Here is a 26,661-nt window from a genome sequence, read left to right as displayed (position 1 = left end):
TCTGGAGATCTAGTTGCATGTCACAGGTTATTGGTTGTCGACACATTATTCAGGCACATGGGAAGTTTTACAACTAGTGCTTTATAAATAAAAAGTATGCTGTGTTGTGTCCTCCGCTTACCCAGAGAGGGCCTACCAACAGTGATATACAGGACACAGTGGTGTGTTTGAATCCCAGCACCTGCAATAAAATGCAGTGCAGTATGACAGATAGCATCCAATGGCTTCAAGACTTAGACTGGTGCGTGAGAATAAAGTGTGTCTCCATAGTCCAATGCTGGCAATATTGTTGCCTGCACAATCTTCGTTCTATTGAGCAAGGTAAGGCAGGTTTTTATTCCTATAAAGAAAGCCAATTTTAGGTTTAAGTTTGCCTGTTATTTTTGAAATATGTGACCTAAAAGACAAAATCATGATCTAGCCAAACACCTAACTGTACTTACATGTTCAATATTTACATTGTATACAGTAGAAAGTTGTAGCTTTTTGAGTTCAGTGTTTGTTCTTGCAAATATCATATACATGCTCTTATTTTGAGGAATATAATATTGTGTCATCTGCATATAGGTGAATGAGAAAATTTTGCAATTCCATAGCAATGTCATTTATATAGGGAGTAAACAGCAGATGTCCCAGAATAGAGCCCTGGTAAAACATGGTTTAACCACCTAGAGGGTGGGCCTCACCTCATCTGCTCCTATAGCTGGTTCTATTAGTTAAGTAGGTTTAGAACCAATACAGACTGATAGTTTTCTTTTAGAAATTGTGTTTTGACAGTAAAGGCCTTAGATAGGTCAATGAAGAGGGCTGCACAGTCCTGTCCTTTGGTGATCATCCTCAAATTACAAATTTAGAAACCAGCTTGTCAGGTAGAAAATCAAAGTTTGATAACTTCCTGTTTCCAAATTATGTTAAAACTAATGCTGGTCATTGGACTCAATAACTTTTGTCGTTTTAGTTTACTGCTATTACTCAAAGTACAACAGTCAACAATCTTGGTGTTACATGGTGTTACCCTTTTTTTGATCTGTAAGTTAAAGAGATTATGAAGATCACATTTTTTTTCACTGAAGCAACATGGACAGAGGACAGAAGGGGCCGTACAGTGTACAGCTCACTGGGGCAATGTGGTTGCCCCAATGGGCACGATTGAATGGTATATGTAAAGGGAGTGGTCAACCCCTATAGGTATGTTTTTGCATGCATGTGTGAGTTTGTGGGTCCTGCAAAAACGCTCTGAATGATGACGCTTGTGTTACCTTAAGCAAAGACAACTTTATTAATGCTCAGGTAGCAAAATGATCTCTAAAATTACATTTGAAACATCTAAACACAAAGTAAACCATTCTTTTGAAAAGTTCCTTGTGTAGAAAGAGGTAAAGCTTGGACACGTAGAGAAACGCATCGTCTGCAAACACTCACTCTCCATCTCTTACATCCTATGCTAGCCACAAGCATGCAGTCATCTAGGATATCCAGTTCAAACTAAATCCAGTGCCGTCAGAAAACTCATTGGACTGTCATCCCAAAGTACATGAAGATTTACCATAAATAATTTATTATATTGAAATATCTCCATGCGAGTAAACAAAGGACAATAGTTTCAGAGGTCTCAAACACATCAAAACAAAGGGGAGTACGAGGGAGACCTAGGATCTATGAAAATATATTCAACAGATATACAGATTGAGACAAAAAATATATAATACATTTACACCTATCTATATACATATGTACATCAGCAATATCACCCATGTGAATATCACAAATTATTTAGAAATCTCCTCTACAAGACGACTCTTTTCAAAACATGAGCGTCTTTGTGTAGTTTGGTTAGTTTTAAAGACATGGTACCCTATGTTTAGGTGTAAGTTACTTGCAGTGAATAGCAGCACATAACGTATTGAACCAAATAATCTGTAGAATCAGTTGTTAAATGGTAAAGTGCATGATATCTTCTGATATATGATAAACTGAAAAAAATGCCCTGGGTCAAAAAGATACTGATCATACTTCCAAAAAGGATGACACATGCCTCGTAATGACTATTTGTCAGCAGTCAGCATATTGTATGACGTAGAGTAAATATATGTCGTCACCCGACCAACAATGGGAAGACCAGAGCTTGTGGCAAGTGATTCACTGGTTTCAGCCAGGATGCTGCAATACAAATTCTTAAAGATCCACTTCTTATTTGTATAAAATACATCAACTGTTGGTGTTTTTAAAATAGAGTGTGTGGACCAACAATCATCAGCATTTTGGGAATGGTGACAGATAAAAAATATTGGTTAACACTTTAATTCATTGGTCACATGGCTTCCTAACAATTTCCTAGAAAGAAATTAAAACAGAGACAGTGCTCAACTTCCAATCAATAACTGCTGACTTGACCGAGTCATTGCTCAGCAGGTTGGATGAAAAGGCAAATATGTAAAATTGTCTAGCAGTTAATATGATGAATTACGCTCCCAATTCTAAAGAAATATTTGTTTGGGTTTAATGGATTTACGGGAGGTTTTCCATCAAGGTAATAGCAGTTCTTTCTGAGAATGCATTTCTGCTAGGAAATGAAAAACAAATATTGGAATTAAGAACATAACATAGCTCATGATGATCCGAGATTTCTTAGACACCAAGTCAAAACTATGATATAGTAAGTCGAAGATGCAAATTGAAAAAAATAAATGTTATGTATATTTTATATATATATATATATATATATATATATATATATATATATATATATACACTCAAATTATGGGTCATGATTTTGACTTAAGCAGCATTCACAACATTTTAGTATGTCATTATTTTCATTTAAATAACTTCAAAATTTGACTTACCACCTCATAATGTTGGAACAGTTGAGTCTTATAATTTTGACTTCAGTCAAACATTTGACTTAGAATCTCATCACTTTTAGTAACCATGATTATTTTTAGTTTTGTCACTCGTTTGATGTTAATGTTTTTTTTACATGAACTACATTCTTTGTATACTGTCTCATATATTATTATAGTTTTACCTAGAAAACACATAGTTCTTTCAGGGAAATTATAGGACCATAAAACAAATGTTTTACTGAGGTGCAGCAACATTTCTACCCTGATATGACACGCCTGTGATAAAGACAATTATTACCTCAGATTCTAAATATCAAGGTCGCCCTCATGGCAGACATTAAAACCAGAATCTACAGTATTTGATACTAATCCAAACAGTACAGCTTACTAGGGCTATAAATATGCTGTGAGGCAGAACTGGCCATGATGATGGTTGTAGGGCTCTGTGTGTTAATAACAGTCCTGTTTTGATTGTTTGTATAGTCACAGATAAATACTTTCATAAAGAGTGACGAGCTGTGCCACATATTGAGAGACAGCATTTACAACTTGAATACATCTACTTAAACTATTATAAATTTGTTTTTGATCAATAAATCGGCATATTTACACATTTGTAAGCTTATAGTTATTGCATTACAGAAGATTCAAAACACATTTAAACCCTGTTTTCCGGTGATAGCACAAAGTACTCTGCCTGTGTCTCTGGAAGAAATAAATATGTTAGATGTGTGTCTGTATATACACATACACACACATATATATATATATATATATATATATATATATATATATATATATATATATATATATATACACACACACACACACACACATCAATTAATGTTTAACAATCGAAAGACAGTATCTCTCAGATTTAATAATACTGATCAATAAATTAAAGTTCACCTGAAACAAATCAGACATGTCTTCCCTCAATGAGGAAAAAAAAAACAAAAAAAATTGAGTGGGGCACTTGACATTTCAAATGAAGGTATCTGGAGGAACAGCTGACATTTTGATGGACACTGTGTGAGAATCAACAGGCCCTGACAGACGAGCGCTCGCTGGAAGTCTTTGAGAAATAGCATGACGTCGCTGGCTTTGCCTCTCCTCCGTAGTGGAATAAAAATCAGCTGTAGGGTTCACAAACCACATTGCACATGCTCTAAAAACTAGTAGGAATATTTAAGTACCACAAACCTACCATATATGGACAAGTCTAGACAGTAGGTATTACAAAATACAAAGAACTCCTGGATAAAAATAAAGTCGATACCCCAACGTTAAAGTATCTGCGCTGGGATAAAAAGTACTGATGCTCTATATTGCATCTTGACTCCTACAATACTACCACGTAGACACCTCGCCTCCTCTTTGGGAACACGGGAGGGGGGGGGGGGGGAATAGGACATCCATCCACCACAGAGGAAATATCTCGTCCAACTTGCTCGGCTGCTGTTTTAAAATAATGCCACCACTGTTTTGAGTCTATTTGGTCAGTGTCTTTGAGAAGAGAGAAAGCAGTGGCCCGTCTCACCACAACAATGACCCCCCCCCAAAAAAACCCCACAACCTTTAAAACCTTGATATGCTAATCTCATACAAACCTGCGTCATTTCACAAGGATGCTATCCTTATAATCAGCACGCATTAGGAGGAGGAACAGTTGCAGTCTCCCTGCGTAGCTAATTTAAGCTCTTCAGTGCAAGTTCAAATTGTGTGTGTGTGTGTTTTATTTTTTAAAACATCCGGACACACCTGGTAACTAAATCGAGTCATGAACAAACTCAACCCTTCAGAGGAAATTGTGCTTGTTTGTACACAAGTGGTCGTCTGAAACGATCTTAGGTGTGGATTTCAGCAACACTGGGTCCCATAAATTTTCGTGACCTCCAGCTCCAGCTGAGAAATGTGCGTAAGACACGAATAAATAATAAATATGACATCTGGGTCATACACAGGTGTGCTATTTACAAAAGGACTCTCCATAAAGCTAACGTAAAGCTAATTAATCTCAAATACAAAACACAGAAGCTACAGCTGTGAGGCTATTGAAGTCAATTTCTAAAAAAGGTGACTGAATAATGCCCTGGTTCTCTCTCTGTGTATGTGTGTGTGTGTGGGTCATCATATAATTGGAAAACACTCTACAGATCACATAATGGAAATATAAAAAGTCCTATAATGGGAGTTTGAAAAATGTGCTCATCTGCATAACAGATTATGTTTTGTGCCTCGAGACTTCGACTTGTTGCCCTAATTCTATTTACCATGACAAATTTCCATTATCTGTACCACAGCGCTAAATCTACACCCTCCCACCCGTTTACAACATTGCTTTTATCGTTATTACTCTCAGCTAGTAGAACTAAAGGACCTGCCTTTCCTCTCAGGAGAGGATTGCAGCTAGTAAACATTGAAAACGTACACACCTAAACACAGGGAGTTTCAAGCAGGAGTCGGACAAAGTTCCTTTGTTGTCGCAGTCGTTGTCCTCAGTGCTGTCCCGGCTTGTAACGAGTCAGTGATTTCCATCTCTGCTCCTGAACTCAATGCCACACTCTGGTCCTGACCTGAACACCAGAGCAGCTCCATATTGCACTCAGCAGAAAGAAGGGCATAAAAACGGGCCAAAAAAAAAAAAAAGAGCAGAGTGGGAACTCCTCTCACAGAAGAGTGTGAATCAGACCAGTGTCAAATGGCATTTGCCCTAAATTTAGAAATATACTTTCTGGTTCTCGTCACTGTGTACAGCATTTAATACCTTGCTTGGAATCCCTTTGCAAACACCACTTCTAGTGTGAGTGCGTGTGCACGTATGTACATCAGTGTGTGTGTGTGCGAGCATGCGTCTCAGTCATCCCGGCAGGTCGGCAGGTTGACGAAGGTGAAGATGTTGTACTCGATGAGGCAGGAGAAGCACAGGAAGACGGAGTAGAGGAGGAGACAGGTGAAACCCAGACGCTTGTCCAAAGTCCACTTGTTTAGGTGAACTCCCAGTACCTGGACAGACAGACAGGCAGACGGGCAGACAGGCAGGCAGGGAGGGAGTGAGACAGGTGGGTGGAGAGACAGGCAGGTAAACAGATCAATAGACAGTTTGAGAATAAAAACAAAAACACATGGAGAAAACACAGAACTCTGTCAGACGGTCCTGCTTATGTGCCGACACATTCTGTTGTATACTCACAGTTATAAACACAGATGCGAGCAGGAGCCCCACAGAGAAGATCAGTCCTTTGCTGTTGAGCTTGATCTGCGACAAGATAACGTGCGAGACGTCACAATTAAAAAGAAAGGAAGTAGAAAAAAAGGAGGAAAAAAAGAGACATTTTGGCAACTATTCTTTGATCACACTGTGAAACTTAACGCTGCTCTGATGCTTCTCCTTTCAGGACCACAGCTGGCTCATCTTGCAGCAATGAGATGTCTCCGCAATCAATCCCTTATGCCAGCAGCAGGGTATTGTTCTCAAGCTTGTTCAACGACTTTTAATGATTTTTGCAAAATAAAACAAATCTGGCAAAGAGTACTTTGTTGCATCAAAGCTCATTTCTTTGTGTTTATCATTTGAGATGCGCAGTATAAAACCCAGCTGATCTCTTTATCACAGCAGTAAGTCAGCAACTAATTCCACACTCATTCTCTCTCTCTCTTACACACACACCCACACCCACACCCACACCCACACACACACACACACACAATTATTACCATACTATCTCCATGACAGCCTCTGTTCATGCTTATTTCTCTTTTCTGTTGTTATCATAATGTCTCACTTATTTCATCAGCAGCTGTGTTTCATCACCGCAGAAAACTTAATGTAAAAACTTGAAAGAAATCTGACGTGTATCTTATCTGTTCAGCTTCTAGCTAAAGTGTACAGACACAGTTAAACACAACTCCGCCTTGTTTGTTCCTGTACACTGTGGCACTGATTTTAAATTAAAAGATGATTGTGTCGGAATGCTGGTGTGTCCCCAGTGTCCCTGATCCAAGCTGTGGACTGTAAGATGTGATCTGCAAACATGTTATCTCATATATATATATATATATATATATATATATATATATATATATATATATATATATATATATATATATATATATATATATATATATATACGTATATAAATGTATATACGTATATACATATATTGCATGCAGCTTCCTCTGAAGCCACAAAAGGCTTTATACTACTTTTTCCACATATGCAGTAAGACCCCCCCAAGACCTGTAAACACACTTTAATGTGCAGAATTTGTGCAATAACCCTTTAATTCCATTAGTCATACAAATGTTTTGAGTTCTGACACTACAAAAACCATCATGCCTCAGATGATGCGAGGTGCTGGAAATACATGGGAAGATAAAAACCACATAAATTACTGCTGAAACAAAAAAAGAAAAAGTCATGGTGCGACCCTGAGATGAAGGAGTGTTCAGTACATTGAGGATGTGATACTTACATCAGTGCCATAGCTGATAGCCAGGGTCTTCAAGGACCAGGGGAGTCCAAGCCCCACCAAGATGTCAAACACGTTACTGCCGATGGAGTTGGACACCGCCATGTCTCCCATTCCTGAACAGCCACACAGAGACGGTGTTGTAAAACAGCAGAAACATAGAGGACAGGAAAAGAAAGGTACTTAGGGGGCATGAAAGGAAAAGTGAGTGGGCAACAAGGAGACAGGAAGGTAGACAGGGTGTGTGGCGTTTGAGGGTGGGGAGGATGCTACTGGGTGGGACAGAGGTGGGTCGATACAGATGAGATCAGTGGAGCAATCTGTCCGGCTGACGCCCCCCCCCCCAAAAAAACAAAAACAAAACAACGTTGTCGTGATGAAGAGCCAGCAGCTACAAAGTGAACAATGGACGACCAAACTGCGGTGGCGAGGGTGCATCTCTCAGTGAGCCGTCGCACGCAGACAGACAGAACCGTTTAAATATTTGATGACAGGAGCAAGAATAAACACAGATGAAAGGGTGGAGGGAGGGACCCCGTTGGGCTGTCTTTCCCTCGCCAACCCCCCCTCTTCTTTTACAGCCTCGCCACGGGTACAGAAGAGGGACAGCTGAAAAAGATGACAGGCCTGCAATCTTAACCCACCCAAACCACCGCCCCCGCCCCAGCCCACCTCTGTCTCTGTCATCTCCTCCCCTCTTTGATTGTGGCTTCACTTTGAGTCTGCTGTTTGCCCTCCCATCAGACCGTAGGTGTGTGTGCGTGTGTGTGTTTGTGTCAAATAATAGCCTAGCAATCTGCCACTTTGCGTGTGTGTGCGCAATTACCTTGTCGTGCCACTATTAGGCTTGCCATGCAGTCTGGGACGCTGGTGCCGGCTGCCAGGAAGGTGATGCCCATGATGACATCTGGGATACCGAGTGTAAAACCTATCACAGTCACCTAACCGGAAAGGAAAAGACAGAGACAGACTGTGACCACTTGTACTTTGGCCCGTGTCCTTGTGTGTCCTCGCTGCATGCGTGAGATAAACAAAACAAGGGAGAAAAAAAAAACCGCTAGCGTTGCTTTGTGTGCAGCAAATCCCTAAATAAGCCACAGTTAACGGGGCTAGTTTGTTAGCTGTTGATAATTCTTGTTAATGTTTTCAAATAAAATTCTAACATATAGCCTACCTTTATACAATAAAAGTTGCCTATTCAACTTTTTTTATTTCAATACAAAAATACCAGAAAAATTGTCCCTAGACTACAAGATATATATATACAATATGATCATACACAATGTAATAGCGCGGTGTTAGTTTTACAACTGCTGCTCTTTTAATGTTACTTAATTTTCTAAAACTTTTTTAGAAGGATTGGCAATTTGCTAATAAATCATGTATTTCCTCAGCGTACCTTCCTTCAAACTCAAAGGACACATGCTAAATTCACATATTAACTGCTGCTGGAGATATTAAAGATGAAGGAAAACATCTCTGTCAGTTTGCCCCCCCCCCCCTTCACTCACCATCCACACCATGATGTACGAGAAGCCGGCGATCCACAGGGTGGAGCATGCGAAGGACAGCATGAACCAGTTGTCCCAGCGAGGTGTGGAGCAGTTAGGGACGGTGAAGTACAGCAGCAGACACAGGGGCCAGGCCAGCAGCCACTTCAGCTTGTTACACACACCGGCTGCAAACACACACATGAAGAGACAGTGTCAAGACTGAGACGGACTGTGTGGAGAGAAGGCGGGTAGAAAGACGGACTATTGTGCCCTCATGCTGCCCTGTAAAATTGCTTTATTTTGTATATTTTTGTTGAATATGTTTCGTTTTTACATTGTTGGCATTCTGTGGACAGCAAAGGAAGGATTTCATTGTACAGAGAAACATGTTTCCTTACTGTGCATATGACGTTAAACACTTTAAATCTTGAATTATACTAAGGCTGTCCTCTAAAACTGACAATAAACAGTCATTTTCCAGTCCGATAAACATGTATTTAAATATGATTCAGGCAAATTTGGAGACAGACTACATGCATTTCTTTGTTTGTGGTCATATGTATATGAATGCATTTGAATTTGATGCATGTGTAATTAATGCACTGTTATATGATTTGCAGGATTTATATCATGGCATGACGCAGGTGAACATAGGACTGGTTAAATGCTGTGATTCAAAAAGACTTGATAAAATGTTATCAAAATTCGTCTTGTTTCGCTGAAGACTTAATTTGATCAAAATGCACTTGATTTGGTAAGAGTTAACTCTTCCATCGTCTTGCAGATGATCAACAGAGTTGTGGTTCTGCTTTTGTTAAACTAATTTAATCACATTGTTTGTGTTTTTATCTAAATTCAGATCAAATCAATCCAACTTATACTGATGAAATTTCTGTTTCACCCTTTCTATTTAATACTTTGAGCACAGATAGCCTTTTGCTGTGTTTGAAATATGCCTATGTGTGAGGATTGTACTGCTGGATGGAGACTGTTCCTCTGATGGAGCAAGTGCAAACGCCGTGTCAAAATAAAACAAAGGCTAACTGAGAACCATACTAAAAGCACCGAATAGCTCTGTACGCAGATGACGTAATTATGATTTGCTTCAGTCTGGAATGAACCCTGCCTACCTCACTTCACCTGATAAGTACGTTTGGCATCTTTTCAGGTTGCATAATAAACAACAGCAAATCTGTACTAATGTTTATGGCAGAGGGGCTTAACCCTCCAAATTTCAAAACTGGTATTCACTTCCCTGGGCGTCAATATCACCCTCGCTATTGACCAAATCAAACCTGCCAATCACGACCTCCTATCAGACGCAGTTATGCAGGTTATCATTTGGTGGCAGGCAGTGCAATGGTTTGTAGTTCCCCCCCTCTATCTACTCTATAAGACATCACTTTAAAACATTTAGAAGCCAAGGGACGTGTGCCTTTATTATACAATCTGTTTGTGAGCAAGTGCAAAGAATCTTCAAAAAGTATTCTGCAGGCTTTGAGAACAGATTTGAAAGAGGATGTAACCAAGGAGGAACGGGCAGAGGGTTGCTCCGAAGCTCAAACACAAGAAGTTAACACACCCCTGCACCACCTTAACCCAAAGATTCCAGAAACATGCGTCAAATGTCACAAGAATCACAAGAAGGGGTCTCAAAATGGCACGTATGGGAACCGATTCTTGTTAATCACCAGTCAAGCACAGTGACAGCAGTCACTCCTGAGAAGAAAGCAAGTTATATTTCAAGAGACGCTCAACTATTTCTATAAACAGAAGCGACACAGACACATTAACACGGATGCACCGTCTGCAGCTACCTGGGCACTGGTGGGGAACGAAGGGTCCCTCCCCTTCCTCCTCTTCTTCTTCCTCGTCGTTTTCGTTGTTCTCATTGTCCTCGTTCTCCGTCTCATTGCCCGCCTCGTCTTGGCGAGCGCCCCGCTCGGCCCCCGACAGCCCGTTTTCTACGCCCCGCCTACTTCCTCCTTTCGCTGGAACGTCGGAGTCACCATTGGTCAGAGTCCGCGTGTTGATTAGGCGCTGTCTCTGTATCACACACAGTTGGACAAACATACTGATGGAATTAGCCTGATCAAACCTTGAACACTAATTACCTTTATAGTACAGAAAATGATTAAAAACACTTAAAATTGAAAGCACAAAAAATCATAGTTATTTGTTTATTTGACAGGAACGTTGCACTGCTACTTAGTTTTAGAGTTAGCTATAAGCTAATGGGCAGGAAGTTGTTCTGGTGGGCTAAGGATGCTACAAAAACTCACAAAACATAGTTCACCTGTCAGAAGTAGCACAAACTGATATCTGATATGAGTTTCAGGATCACATGACTCAATAGGGCCTCTGACAAAATTAAAAAAAAAGACAAAAGATACCACAATTAAATAGTCTCTTAGTGACTCAGACCGAACAGAAAGTCAGCCACTTTGAATTTAGTGTTAATTTGAGGAGGACTACAAGTAAGTGAGGTTTTCTGCTGCAACATTGTCTTTGTGATTTTCTATTCCAATGTAAAATAGCAAATGAGACAGATCATGTTAAAGAATCAAGTTTCTCATCATTTCTTGACAACTTGATGAGAAAAAGATAAAAACACACTAGACTCATCAGTGGCAAGGCTGATTTGTAGGCTGGGGCCTCAGTGCAGCAGCTGATTACCTTGTTAAAGGGGCTGTCTAGAACGCTTTTCCCTGCCTGCACAAAAACACACTGAATTCTGCTTCAAATTGGAAATGGCAGCGATCTTTTTTTTTTTTTTCAATCAAAAGCCGAGTTGTGCTGCGCCTATGCGCCAGTTGTAGTAAACCCCTCACCTCGGTGATGAGCATCCGCGAGGCCATGGTGAGTCGGGTTCTGGGGGAGAAGTGGCTGGTGATCATGATCCTCATGCCGGCCTCGGAGAAGGTCAGCTGGTGGGGGTACGCTGACAGCAGCTCATCTACCATCAGCACCGACGGTTTCCTGTGGTGGTTTGCTGTACAACACACACACACACACACACACACACACACACACACACACACACACACACACACGCATCACACAATGCACATGACTGCAAGGGAACACATCCGTCTACTACATTTCAAACCTTGTAATGTCTGTGCTCTAACATCCACGGCACACAATAAAATCCTATGTTAACAATATAACATTAATGAAAATAAAAAATACATAAATTCGCATTAAAATTCTACTTGATTATGCAATTTAGTTGAGACAGCAGGACTAAGAGAGCAGCAAGTATAAAATCATAACCATAAGCTCATAATTATATATTGGTATTAATATGGTCCTGATAAAGACACAAACTAAATTATGGTAACTGGTAAGAAAGCAGAAAATCTAAGTTTGGACCTGTTTTTTTTTACAATTATGAAATCTGTAAACCATCAACCACATTAGTAACCACGAAGCAAATGAAATACATAAGATACTTGACAAAAAGGGTTTTGATCTAAACACTGAAAAGTGGGGATATGCCGCCCCCTATCGTCGCTGCAGGAATAGTTCAACACTTCCGATAAACCTTTTGCGCTCACTTTTTTGTCTGATTGTTAAGTACCGAGAAGGAGCTGTCAGAATAATGCTTACTTAGTTTGTTGCTACACAAACAGATGTAAAATGTAAAACATATATGGATCGATTTGTGGATGAGGTAGCAACCACCTGTTGATTCCCAGAGTACTAAAAAGTTTACCTTTCTTAAGTAGAACTGCAGTCGCATCACAGCCATCATCTAGTTCAGCGTTACTGGCCGCTCCGTTTCTCAACGTGGACGAGTTCTTCTTCCGCCTCTCCAGAAAACGAACAATGTAGGAGTTCATCCTGAAACAGACGTCGGGTAAAATCCAGTTCAGTTCTAATATTCATGTTTTGTTTTACTGAGCTGCTGCGGGGCCCGACTGCACTCCACACAAAATCAATGTTTCAATTATTTATTGGCCATTTCTATTTAATGTGGTCTTTGTTTTTTCTTAAGTTTTCTATCAGCACTAAACACCACCATTTTTACCCAGGCCACAGAGAATACTCACAACCGGCCGGCTGCAAGATGTACATTATTGTCAGGCTCTGACACCGTGTCCTCATCATCATTATAGTTTGATACTCAAACACAGAAAGGTGTTCAGTAAACTGACTCTGAAAGTGCCAAAACATTGTTTCCAGACACAAAAAATAAAAAAAACAATATCGTATTTACAATTTGGCCATGGTGTAGGTGGCAGAATGTAATCTATCTGTGTGATCAATCAAACTTAACGACTTACTTCATGATCAAAATGTAGACAAAATACATCAGAATCAACGTGAGCGCTTCCCACCTGGAAAACACAGATCAGATCAATTTACCCAATGAAGGAATAAACAACTTTGAGGCTGTGAGTGAATTTTGTGATTTTGCTGGCACTGATTATTGTGATTCATTTTCAAACACTCGATACTTAAGTCATATTAAAATAAGACTTACCAAACCACTTTTTCATCATATATGAACTGTAATACCGAGGAGGAAATGACAGAGAAGAGAAAAACATATATTTGAATGATATTTGAGTCATACAGATGTTTAAATCACACATACTGGCGATACATGAAGGTGTTACAGATAAGTTAGTAAGTTTTTAAAATCAGTTGAAACACCTGGGGCCAAATCCTATAGAGAGGAATATGTAAAACTGAGTATAGAACTACACGTAAACAGTATTTATTTGAAATACTTGGCTGGACTTTATTTAATTCCCTCTCGAGTGTGTCTCTTGAGCTCTACTTCTTCTTGTCATTAAGAGCTTGATCTATCTAGCGTGTGCAGTTGTTAACGTTAACGTTTGGCCTAAAAAATGTATCTGCGTTTTTTCTGTAATGACGACTGTTGACGGGTGCTGGAGGAGAAATGTACTTTTTTTTTACATAACATTAGAGAGAGGTGCTCAGACGAGCGCTGAGATTCTGCCAAAGGTTGACCTGAATTCAAACACACAGACACACACACCTCTCAGTGTGGGCTGCTGCTGACATTAGGTCATGGCTTCTGCGTTTCTCTGGGTTTGAACATTGTTGGAAACATTTCAGATAATGCAAGTAAACAACAAAACAAAATGAATAGCAAAGGTGGGGTCTATTTAGGACATCTTAATGCACAACTGTTTGCAGAATGCATGGCAATGAGATAATGGATCTATTTTTGGCTATGTAAGATTAGTAACTGTTATATGATGAGGGTGAAACAAAGTAAGTGTTTTAGCACTGCACCACCCGACTACAGAGCAGCTTCTCTTCTCTCCTCTCCTCAACTCATCCTCAGCATTCCACTATAAAAAAAAAACAAACTTTTAATAATCTTCAGAATCTGACCCTGTGGCAGGAAGGCTATTCTCCCTCTGTTGTCTAACAGATAACGTTACATTAGCCGGCCTGTCTGCCCGCGCAGAGGGCAGCTGCACACATCCCTTTTAATCTGGTTGAGGGTTGCCAGGCTTCGTCGACAGATTGGTTGAAATTGTACGTAGTCGCAGGACTGTGTGTGTAGAGTGTGTTTAAGAGACGATCTGGCAGAAAAACCACACAAAACCTCTGGAGTGTGAGAGCCATGCATGGGAGTGTTGGTAAGTGTGTGTGTGTGTGTTTGTGTGTGAGTCAGGTGCCCGAGTATGATAACAAAGTTTGCTGCAAAAGTGGTTTTATGAGGCCATAAGTCATATTCGTCTTAAATATTTTGGCAGCACGACAGGTCGTACGACTGGTCGTCTGGCATCAAGCTGTTCCTTACCACTATAAGAGCAGTGATAGACAAGGTGTAGTAGACAGAGTCTCTGAGCAGAGGCCAGCAGGAGAGACGTATCGTCTGTGAGAGAGAGACAGACAGAGAGAGACAGAGAGAGACAGACAGACAGACAGACAGACAGGAAAAAGGAGTGAGACGATGCTTTAACCTGCAGACGCCGAGCAACATTTTTTGGTCCTGTTGAGTAACACATCCGACAAGGTGCTCACTGCGGTGCACTACTAACAAGATAAACCGAGCTCCGAGTGTGTGTTTGCGTGTAAGTGTGTGTGTCTGTTTCGGCATTACATAACGTGTAATCTAAATAGGAAGAAAATTCTTTCAAGTGCGTTTTTCTCTTTTCCTCGTGGGATTACAGCAGGGAACAGGACAGATATCATTTTTTCTGACTCACAACACTTTTGCGGCAAAATAAATGCGAGAGAGGGAGAGGGAGAGAGAGAGAGAGAGGGAGGGAGGGGGGAGAGAGAGAGGGAGGGGGGAGAGAGAGAGAGAGAGAGAGAGAGAGAGAGAGAGAGAGAGAGAGAGCGAGCGAGGGGAGAGAGAGAGAGGGAGGGGGGAGAGAGAGAGGGAGGGGGGGAGAGTGTTGTTTCCATCTAAGGCTTTAAATATAAACTGTGATGAATCAACTAAGACATACCGAAAAAATATCAGACCTGCTTCAGGCAGAAAATTAAAAATAAATGTAGTTTTTTAGAGAGTAAACAGTGGCAAAGACTAAGCAGACACAGTTTTGCACATGTGTCAACCGCTGTCTTTGTGAATGTGCACATACATATTGTGGCCATCACAGTTAAGATGTTACTATTAAATCAGTTGTTCTCTTAACAATGCAGTGTTTAAAATGCTAAATGTTTGTGTGAACGTGAGCGAAAAAGAAGGAAAAACATCCCTGATGGTTATTTCCGTGTGTTTGTTTTGTACTGTACCTGCACGGCAAATATACCACACACTCCGATGATGCAGAGGATGTTGAAGACGGCTGAGCCCACGATGGTGCCGACCCCGACGTCACCTTTAGTGATAAACACTCCTGTACGGCACGCACGCACACACACACACACACACACACACACACATACACGATGACCTCTTTGTTCACATTTGGTTTTAGACTAGATTTCAGGACACAACTACTTGCTGAGTAAAGATATCAGACGTCCTGAGCAGAGAGTGACGTCACACTCCCTCTCTGTCTTGTTATCAGGCTTCTAGTGGTGCTCACTTTGTCAATTTGGGACCTTTTATCAGTAACAATCATTCTCAATTAAACTTTTGGTTGCCTTAAACAAAAATGTAAAATAAATCTATACAATTGTGTGTGCATGCACGTGCATGTTTCTCACCGATCACAGAGGTAAACAGCTCAGGAGCTGAACTGCCTGCTGCCATGAAGGTCGCTCCTGCAACATCCTCACTGAGTTGGAGACGCTTGAGGTTGAGAGAAGGTAAGAGAGAGAGAGAGAGCAAAACTGGGTTTTTAACAGAAACGCATCAACAAAGCGATACGCGGAGAGTTGTTGTGGGGCAATGTTAGCTCGGTAGGAGTGCAGTAATAACCTGTGGTGTTTTCTTACCTCACATATCTTCTCTAGTGAGGGGACAAAATAGTCATCGCAGACCAATGCCAGGGCGTAGAACATGTAGACCGCCTGCAGGGCCAAACACAAAAACCAAGCAGATCATAATACAATAATACACACATTATAACCTGCTCTGGTTGTGGAAAAGAACCCAAGAAATTAAAAAGCTTTTTGGATTGTTTCTTCGGGGGAATATAAAACCGAGAATCGGTCTCAATAAACTTACAGAGCATAGAAATAAAAGGGGGGTGAGGAGTCCCTGGAATATCTACATATTATTTGGCCTTTAATGGGAAATACCCCTTGCTTTAGGCTTCTCATGAACACTGTGAGGCTAGCAGCCGGATATACGGCTGGAAAAGAAAACTGTTGATGAGAGTCAAAAACAAAGATCTTTCCTCTTTGTGGTTCAATAAACATTAAGAATCCGATTATTTACAGTCAAGAGATTTGAGGTAGAAAACTAATACAGCCTCTGATAATGGTTTTTGGTTACTGTATACTGTTAATACAGAATTAATAGGTGAACAGACAAATATACATATACACAAATGTTATGTTGTAATGTTATTAGGAATGATGGAATGATGGAATGATGTCACCTTTGTGTGACATGTGGAGCAGTTTTGGTGTCTGAGTCGGTGCATCCTCAGATCACATCCTGTGCTCAACATCTGCATTACGCCGCGCTGGCAGCTGGATCAGTGCGTGTCCACACAGTGTGGTCTGTGAGTGTGTGTGCATTAGCTTAGGATTACAGCAGAACTCACATTTCTCCCATTATTCTCACAGGCCATTCGAAGGTTATACTAGAGACAGATCTAGGTTTTGTATAGAACTATATATTTATAAATTTTTTAGTGAGGGTTTATGTGCTGTTCATGCTGTTTGCTGTTACTGTCAACTCAGAATGTTCTCCACGCTTACTTGTGTGCGTGAAATGTAAAAAAATTTAATAATATTTCATGTTATATTCGCCAGCATGCTCACTCATTAATTAATTCCGCTTGTTCTTCTTGACATTTTTCTTGAATCACTATTCAGTCGATATCAACCCAATTCCAGCTCCTGTTCTGTCGTGTTTCATTCACGGGAACAAACTGGCAGCTTTCACTGGGTGTGTAATGTGCAGTGCTGCAGGTGACACTCACACAGAGGACGTGCAGGCCCACAGCTCCGTCCATTCGCTCCTGGTTGGTGAAGTAATCTCTGGGGAACTCGTGAATTGCTGTAGAGAAAAACACACACACACACACACACACACACACACACACACACACACACGTGTAAGGAGAATAAATGCGAAACATTTACTGCGGTGACAGAAAGAAACATCCTGAGGGACTCAACCAAACAAACACAGAAAAATAAACAAATATATAAATTCAATGTGACAAGCACAGAGAAAAGTCAAATCGACCACTGAATTTAATATACATGGGAAGGGCGGGAGTATCAATGAAAAGTATTGGCACTGCAATGAATCCAAATGAAACCATCTTAAATCCAGTAAGAAGACACAGAAAAATACATCTGATTCTTGATTGATTGCTTCTGTTCTGTGTACAATGATACCAGAACTGAAGTATGTTACCAGAAGTCACCAGAGCTCACAGGCAGGAATCAGGACCTGTCAGTCAAAGGAACTATCTAACAGCATTGCCCACTTTTTCCTCTGATCTCAGTGCAGCTGTATTGAAACTTACAGTCGTGGTCAAAAGTTTACCTTCACTTGTCAAGAAGTGTGTTCAGCTCTCGTTACTTTTGCTGAATCTGTGCACAACAGGAACGCTCACGTCACGGTCCTGTTGGAGGGGGGAGCCAGACCTGAACTTCCAGGCATTCAAGATCTAATTAATTTGGAGTAATTCAGACATGCACGGCATTGCTGTGCTCCGGCTAGTGTTGTCAAAACTCTAGATTTTGCGACACAAAGGCACTCTGAATATCTGAAACAGTTATAATACTCATTTGCTGCAGTATCAATACACCTGCATGCCCCACACTTTCTCGCTCTCTCTTCTGTCTGACAGCGACACACACACACCGCTGCGGTGTCCACGTAACCCTGCCTCCTCTTACTGAGAGTCACCTGTCTCTTTTGCTCCGTTATTGACTAGATACATGAAATCGACATCAAAGAACTAGGTACTTCATTGTTGTGTCAGCTTTTTTCCTTTGGTACTCAATATGGGATCGAATAAACAGATATTTTCAAGGTATTTTATCAAAGCTAACGTATCGTGACGACATCAGCTTCCACCCGAAACAAAAGAAGAAGCATCTAGAGTCTGAACCCGGCGATCCGCACATGCTCAGAGTGAAGCAGCCCATCAATGGGATCAGTCTGACGCTGCTCCGTGCCTCCATCTTTAACCTAACAGAGGTGTCAGCATGAATCAATCATTACTGCGGCCAATCACAACATGCCAAAATATGCCATATACTCATTCACAGCCATCATGTGCATTTCCTGTTGTATATGAGTCGCAAGTGGCCGGGCTAAAAATAGCCTCAGTCCAGTCTGACTGTGTGTGTTTGTGTGTGCGTGTGTGTGTGTGTGTGTGTGTGTGTGTGTGTGTGTGTGTGTGTGTGTGTGTGTGTGTGTGTGTGTGTGTGTGTATGTGTGTACTCGGGATTCACTCGATTTTCTCGGTGTGTGTACTATCTGCGTGCTGTGCGTACGTGTGTGTGTGTTCTTCCCTGTGTGTGTTTATGTGCTGCGTGCGCTTGTGTAACGTGAAGACAACCCAATGTGCAGTGACATTCTGTCTCTCAACAGCCGAGAGCTTGTGAGTCAGGCGGCTTCAGCATCAGCCTGCCCTGTGTGGCCCAAACACAACACGGGGCTGTACGCTCATAGGAAGTGACAGCAGCGCAGAGAGTGGGAGAGAGAGGAGATGAGGGCGACATGAGGGAAAGACAAAAAAAAAAAAAGAGACATATTTAAGAATCTGACATGATGTGGAGTTCGAGTTTGAGGACGAAGGGAAGGCTAGAGCTACAAACCTTTACTGTACCTTGTATTCACTCCCAAAATTCAATGACAAACATGAGAAATCCACTGATATTTACAATCCCGGTAAATTCCTAAATGTTTTTCTCTTGAGCTGTCCACGGTTTCATACCACTTAACATGAACGGTCAGCCTAAGACTCAAAGCAGTATGGGTTTTGTTCCACATCACATACCTGGTGTTGAGATGAAAAATGTAAGGACAGAAAATGCAAGTGTTTGTTTGTTCTAGGCTAGTTTAGAAACATGGCGGTTCAACATGGTGGACATGGGTTCATTCTAATGTCCCAAAACACAAGGGTTCTTCCTCTTTCAGGCAATATACACTAATGAAAACTACTTATTCAAGGGTGGGCGGTATGCAGGTTTCATCACCGTCGTCGGAGTCAGGTGCTGCCTTAGACAACGACTTTGCAATACCGCCATTTCCATCGTAAATGTTTGAGCATGTCAACATCTAGAATCCATCTTGTTAACATCAACAATGGAGATATTCCGATTCATGTTCACCCCGAAATTTCACAATGCATCAAAACCAATGTGGGCTAGGGTCACATGTCCGTATCTTACACAGTTGTGATGCTATCGATCTGAAAAAAATCTGTTCACGGACCTCCAAAACACTCTAAATCGCTTCTGTGTCTAAGACCACATTCAGATATGACAGCACACACACACACACACACAACTGCATAAGATGGATAATATTACAAGCCGTTGCTGTCAGGAACTGGTAATATGTGCTCTACTGTGGATGTGATAACACCAGTAACTACTGTTCTCCTCGCTAATGCTGACCTCCCACAAAGAGTATTGAAAAATCTCCCCCAGTTGACAAACAACAACGCATTGTCATAGTGATGACATTGTGCCCGACTGGAGAGAAGGTATGCACAGAAACCAACACAGAGTAGACACAGAGTAGACAGTTCAGTCAGCACATGTGTGCGCACTAATAAATATGTGGCCATGTTTGCACTCAAATACAAGAAAATAGATCCATACATGACATCACAGGTAACACATCTGGGGCTGGGTTGATTTGCAGCTGGGTCTGAAGCTGGACATTGGTCTGGACTTGAGAAGCCTAAACCATGATCGTTTTTGTCAAAATGACCACAATTCTAAAAAGGATCATGAAGAATGAACAAATACACATATTCTTAAGCTGCAATTAAGGGTACCACCAAGTAACGTATATGATGTCTGGAAGTCTGGAGAATGCACCTTCGACATTTCTGTCTGTTTGATCAAATAACACATATTGTCAAAGGTAACCTCGACTGAAAGCACTTTGTGCCACAAACCATTAGAAACACACTATTTGATTTCTGGCACTAGGGGTTTCTCAATTAAAACAAAAGAAGTACGTAGCGTGTGATCATGGGAGTTGTTGTCTTTACTGGTAAACAATCAACATCGCTGATGAAAATCTATCCAACTCAGCTGAGGCAGAAGTGTTTCACGGATGAGGTGATGTATTAAAGTTTTATGAAAGTCCTGTTTATTCTCATTCCCAGGTTCCTTTCTCCCTCTCTGACTGTCTCATGGCAGCGGACCAATCAAACACACTGTTACCTTAAACAAAATTAATGATTTCTCTGGGTTTGAACATTGTTGGAGGCATTCTGCTGGGGAATGTCAATGCACAGTCAATACAAAATACATAGGTCTAGTCATTTTAAGGCATCTTAAGGCAGAAATGTTACATATTATATCTTTAGGTGAGTCTACCATTCTCATGTTTTCCCACATCACATTTGCTGCTTTGAATTCTGCTTCCACTAAATCTGGTTACAATGAACACCTCACATGAGAAACACGGAGTTGTTGGTAAAAAGTGCTTATAACCTCTGTGAAAAAAAAAAAAAAACTGCTTTAGTTTGTTTCAGTAGAATGTGTTTACCACTGAACCTTCACTGCCAGGACAGCCTGTACCAAGAGTAGTGCAACACACACACACACACACACACACACACACACACACACACCCAAACACCCACACAAACATGCAGGGCAGAAAACAATTAAGTTCAGTCTCTGTATCGTCTCACGTCTGACACTATTGTCATATTGTTTGCATATTCATATACATAGTCACAATTAAATCCCCTGCACACAGTCACACTGCATGTAGGGACACACACACACACACACACACACACACACACACACACACACACACACACACACAAAACAGGCCTCTATGCATACTGATGAGACACTTCTTTAGCCAAAGCCCCAAAATAACAACAGTCCGGCTCTATTGGCATGACTGCTTCTGTTGGAGCGTCTATGAGGAGTCTTTGTCTGTTCAATTCACAGATTAGAGCCTCACTGAAACTGGCCAATGCAGGCATGGATAATGGACACAGGCCAACTCCATTTCTACTAGAGATGTGTTAGGGTATGCGTGTGTGTGTATGTGTGCGTGTGCATATGTATGCGTGACAGGCCATCACGACAAAGCTGTCCATTCTCTTTCCTTTCACCTCGACCTGGTACTGATACAGATACTTCCTGAGCAGATGACAGGCGACATGTACGACAAAATATTACTCAAACACACGATCAGTCGAACACACACACACACAGTTCTGCTAGATGAGCCAAGTTTATGTTTCCAAAAGGATTAAATCCACCTTATCTGCCTCTCGCCATACCAGAAATTCAGAAAGGCATTTTGAAATTGAACCTAGAATTGTCGTATAGAAACATGTGGGTTGTTTTTCCAACAGAAAGACCTGCTTTTTTTCTGACAGGAAACCAATATACTTTACAACACAGAGCAGAGGACACGTGTCTGCTGCTTCTGTGTCATTTTGCTGTGGTTCTGAACATTTCAAGCTGAAACAGCGGGCCACTTTCAGGGTTTCAAAATGATTTTCCAGTTGAGCCAATTATCTCACTAACTGCTGAGGAGAGAATTCAGAATAAACACAGCCAGTTTGATATGTTACAGTCGGGCTGCACTTTTAATAATTACAAAAAAGACATCTTTATCAACCAGTTTATATTCTTAATAGAAATGTACATTATATTGTAGAATGTTTCACATACAGTATATTAGGAACATATTAGAAACTGGTCTCTAAGTGACCTCTGATGTTTGTCAGATAATCAGTATCTTGTTTTACGAATTAAGACAGACTATTTTAAAGGAAGTATTTCATTTCAGGTGTTGATTCCACCTCAACACATTCTTCAAACTTGGTTCTTCGACCGTTGACCCTCTCATGGTTTTGGTTGTGTGTCATGTGTACATACGGTGCGTACATACCGGATTTATGTCACGACTGCCCTCTGCCACTCTGGATAAAAGCCTCCGCTAAGTGCTCAAAATGTGTCTTTCCGTCCATGTCAAAATGCGTCAGTCATATATGAGCATCCATCATGATTTAGGATTAAAAACACCCATATGGTAGCTGGTGATTAGACCATCCTAACATCAGCGCTGTGCTGACGTCACCCTCTCATACCGCACTAATCTTGTTAAATATTCTGTGAAAAAATGGATGTCGAACAGTGAGTGAGACAAAAGCGTTGCATAATCTGCGGATTTAGAAAAAGAAAATAATAATCTATATGAATTACAGAAGCTGCTGAGTTCAAGTTGTTTCTGAAAAATGTCTAATCTGTGTGAGCTTGTATTTTGCGGAGTTAAGTGCAGCCTGCAGCTGCTCTGAAAGGCTTTTCTACAGTATAGGATGAATGGAGCAGAGCAGGACATAAAAAGGGAAAGACAGACTGTTGGCAGCTGACCATTTGGAGAGGCCCAGGAAAATATTTTGGATCTACTCGAAAGCATTAAACTGTAGCTTCCATATTTCAAAATGACTGAAGAAATATGTCTTCCTTCAGTTTGGTGTTTCTAAAAAAAGGTTTTCCTGTTGCCTTCCATGCTTCCACACATCAAAATATTATTGAAATCTCAACATTGGCATTAGATAAAGGTAAAATATGGGAAAAAAAACAGCATTATAATGAAGTACATCAGTGCTGCAGAGATGTCCTGGCCTACATGTCTCATCCTCCAGATGTAACATCTGTCACATCATCATGACTTTAATAGTTTTTTCAGTGAAAATAAAAATTATACTGCAGAAATGATCGTCTACTAATCATGAATGATATCCCAATATTACATATCTAAATAGTACATGTACAGTTTAGACACAGAAGTGCATAGAGGAATTCTTCTCTTCTATCATGGACCACAAGTCTGGAAAGCCTGCCCATAAATGTTCAGCATGCAACTTCTGTGAATTCCTTCAAGAGCCATCCGAAGTCTATAAATATAAACAATTCCACCATGTTTTCTTGTAGTATAAATTGCTTGTTGGCAACATTTTAATACGTTTAATGAAATGTTGAGCTACAGCAACAAAGCTTATTACCATATCAATATATGAAAAAGAAGAACGTGCCCTTCAGCCACTGACATTTCCACATATAGTTACTTTAAGTAGTTTAAATGTGGCTACCCAAACTGAGGGTATTCCAAAAGGAGCTCTTAAATAATTTGTTCAGTAGCTTGGACAGGAACAACGGCTGAGTTCACCCCGAGCCCTAAACGTCTCGCTGAATCCCAGAACCCTGAGAGTTATATTCTAGCGGTGCAGTTTGATCATTAACATTTGTGCCGTTTAATTTGGATAGAACGTGTGGCACACAAAAGGTGTATTCAAATCGAATGTCAATACAATTGCATTTAAAGTCCAAATCATAAAATAAATATGGAGGATGCCCATAATTTTGGGTTAAGACGCTGACTGCTGCTGCATCCTTCTCTGCCTTTCATTTCCAGTCATCGCTCCACTGTCGGTAAGTTAGGCCAACATAGCGATGTGACCATATGAAAGGTACCACTTTATACTTCTTGAGAAAGTCCTTATGGCCTTCATGATGGTATATAGTGAAGACACTGAGTTCTCATTGGATGCTGATGCAGTTGCAAGAAATGATTACTTGCGTTTCAAGAGGGTCCTCGCACTGTTCTGTGCTTTGGCCCCAATAATATTTGATAAATCGCTACTGCAATTTTGGTTATTTCTGAGAATTATACAAATGTGAAGCAAAGCTCTAGCAGACAACACACAACACACAACACACACACACACACACACGGTCAGCTATCAAATCCCCAAGCTGTGTGAGATCAATGTGGATTGACCCGAGTGGAGACGGACAGCTCGTCACTCCAGGGGCAGAGAAACAACAATCGACCCCCCACCCTACCCCACACTGCTGCCACCCCTAACGCTTACGTAACACCACAAGCATTACATAAGAGCTCTGCGGCTCCGATAGAGAGAGACACAGAGGAACAAGAGAGAGAATCCACCAAATCCTACACATCATTAAAGGGATCCGAGGAGACCGCAGTGTTTCAAGAGCAGCAGAAAAGACGCCACTTTATGCAGATGACAGATGGCTTTTCCTCCATCACTGACAAAACATGCTTAAGCTCTGTTGTTATCGAGGGTTACTAACACTTACACACACATTTAATGTGTAGAGGGAGAGTGCTGTTGCACACAGGCAATAGCCACTACAGCCCTGCTGTCATGTAAAAACCATCTCTAAAATGCTATTTTTGAGTTTAATAGATAGTTTGCCAGGTGTGAGGACGTTACTTGTGCGTCACTGGTTTCTAGTTTCGGTTGGACACATTTTTTACGAAAAAATCTGAAAACATAAAGAAAAAAAAGTCGGGGCGCCATTTAGCTCAGTTGGTAGAGCGGGCATCCCATGTACAGAGGCTTCGATTCCTGTCATATTTCAATCGATCCTGTCAATAAAGACTTATAAAGGCCAAAAAAAAATTAATAAATAAACCAAAACTGTACATTAAAGACAAAAAAGTTTAAAAATTCTCTGATTCCAGCTTGTTGAATACAATATTTTCTGTATTTCTCTGCCTCTATGACTTGAACTGTGTAATATTTTTAGATTGCGGACAAAAACAGACATTCGAGGATGTCATCTTGCACTTTTGGGAAACAACGATGAATGGTTTTCACAATTTAGTGGAACACAGTTAGCCAAGTGTAGCGCAGAGAAAGATGCAGGTTGAGAGATTTGACCTGACTCTGTCTTAAATTTAAATGTTGGACTCTCATGTCAAAATGTGTTTTTTATCGAGCAATGTCAGCTTTGGTTAATTTTGCTTGTAATAGCCTGAAACCAATTAACCGGTAACTAATGGGTTAATTATTCCAAATAAAAAAAGGGGGAAAAAAACGCTAAATGATGTCAAATATATGACGCGTTTAATCTCTGTGTCTCTGTTATGCAGTGAATTTAGAGTTGACGGTGCATTGTCAATCTTATCCACGTTGTTGGACATGTTGCTTTTGTTTCATTGGCAACACTAGGCTAACGTTCCTGCGCCGCATCTCGCGAGAGTTTAACGACGCTGTGAAAAACTAGTTTAGGCTGGTTTGGGTAAGTTTCAGAAAACAAAACCAAACAAAACATGGTAACAATACTTTCAAAGAAAGTAAATCCACTAGTCAACAAAGAAGACGTTAGGCTAGGCTCACGGCTTCGGCAGCTAGCAGGAAGCTTCCAGCAGGGCTGCACCTGCAATGATGAAAGTACAGATAGTGAAATGAGCAGAAATTACTGGCTGGCAGATGCTACGCCCACATGTGCATAATACGCCAACAGTACTCAGCCACATAGGCCCGGCCACGCAACTCAGCAACACAACCAGTACCACAGATCCACTGTACCTGCAGGACGGAATGAATGACAGAACTACAGAAACTAGAATGCATCTCTCCAGCCTCCTCTGATAGGGCACGGGTCAGCAGAGTCACATTCAAGTGGAGCAACAGTTTGGTTTTAAGAGTCTCACAAGCATAATCCATGTTTCACCTCCTACTGATACAGTATACTGGACAGGATTTGTCATCCTCCCTCCCTCTCCCACATACACAGTATGCCAGTCTTGCGGCAGCTGTCCTCGTCCTAAAGATGATGGTGTAATGCACTGAGGTAAGCACAGCACTTAAGCTCATACCCTGACAAAGTGTCATTTGAATTCACTGTTTAATGCAAACAGTCTCTGGCTCGTGTATTTATTCTTTGAAGGTTTTGAAGGCAGCAGGTTTGAGGGAGAGATATGATGTGCGTTTAAAATGCTCGACCCTGTGGCCTTACGCCTGCTGATGTTTAACGGTTTAGTTCATAAGAAAGTGTGCAACTACACACACACATGCACGCACGCGCGCACACACACAAGCTGCAGCATGTGGTTGCATTTATTTTCTGCCACAAGTGCTTACAAGTAAGTGGGTGGTATTACCTAACACGTCGGACATTCGTCAGTGGGGAAACAAAGTGTAGAATCGAGAGAAAACAAGGGGGAAGCACGAAGATAAGTCAACTCTATTTACAACATTTTCCTGTAAACCGCCCACTAACATCAGTGTTGAATAAATA

At 41.0% G+C, this 26,661-nt stretch overlaps 1 protein-coding gene across 1 annotated transcript in view; it reads right to left on the bottom strand.

Annotated features, from left to right (window-relative positions):
* Positions 1 to 1,255: 1,255 nt before the first annotated feature.
* The window catches only part of slc24a3 (solute carrier family 24 member 3), a 70,371-nt gene continuing 44,965 nt past the window's right edge, over positions 1,256 to 26,661 (bottom strand). The window contains exons 3-17 of the mRNA XM_030442443.1: positions 17,349 to 17,425; positions 16,192 to 16,266; positions 15,961 to 16,045; positions 15,544 to 15,647; positions 14,600 to 14,674; positions 13,301 to 13,326; positions 13,101 to 13,154; positions 12,530 to 12,657; positions 11,643 to 11,803; positions 10,629 to 10,857; positions 8,830 to 8,996; positions 8,145 to 8,259; positions 7,322 to 7,434; positions 6,040 to 6,105; positions 1,256 to 5,852 (exon numbers count right to left, since the gene is read on the bottom strand). Of these exons, the coding sequence (XP_030298303.1) occupies positions 5,703 to 5,852; positions 6,040 to 6,105; positions 7,322 to 7,434; positions 8,145 to 8,259; positions 8,830 to 8,996; positions 10,629 to 10,857; positions 11,643 to 11,803; positions 12,530 to 12,657; positions 13,101 to 13,154; positions 13,301 to 13,326; positions 14,600 to 14,674; positions 15,544 to 15,647; positions 15,961 to 16,045; positions 16,192 to 16,266; positions 17,349 to 17,425 (1,625 nt within the window). The 3' untranslated portion in view covers positions 1,256 to 5,702. The remainder of the gene's footprint in view (positions 5,853 to 6,039; positions 6,106 to 7,321; positions 7,435 to 8,144; positions 8,260 to 8,829; positions 8,997 to 10,628; positions 10,858 to 11,642; positions 11,804 to 12,529; positions 12,658 to 13,100; positions 13,155 to 13,300; positions 13,327 to 14,599; positions 14,675 to 15,543; positions 15,648 to 15,960; positions 16,046 to 16,191; positions 16,267 to 17,348; positions 17,426 to 26,661) is intronic.

The sequence above is a fragment of the Sparus aurata genome, chromosome 15 (assembly GCF_900880675.1).
Source record: "Sparus aurata chromosome 15, fSpaAur1.1, whole genome shotgun sequence".
Lineage (NCBI taxonomy): Eukaryota > Metazoa > Chordata > Actinopteri > Spariformes > Sparidae > Sparus > Sparus aurata.
This window is presented reverse-complemented; position numbering and strand designations above follow the sequence as displayed.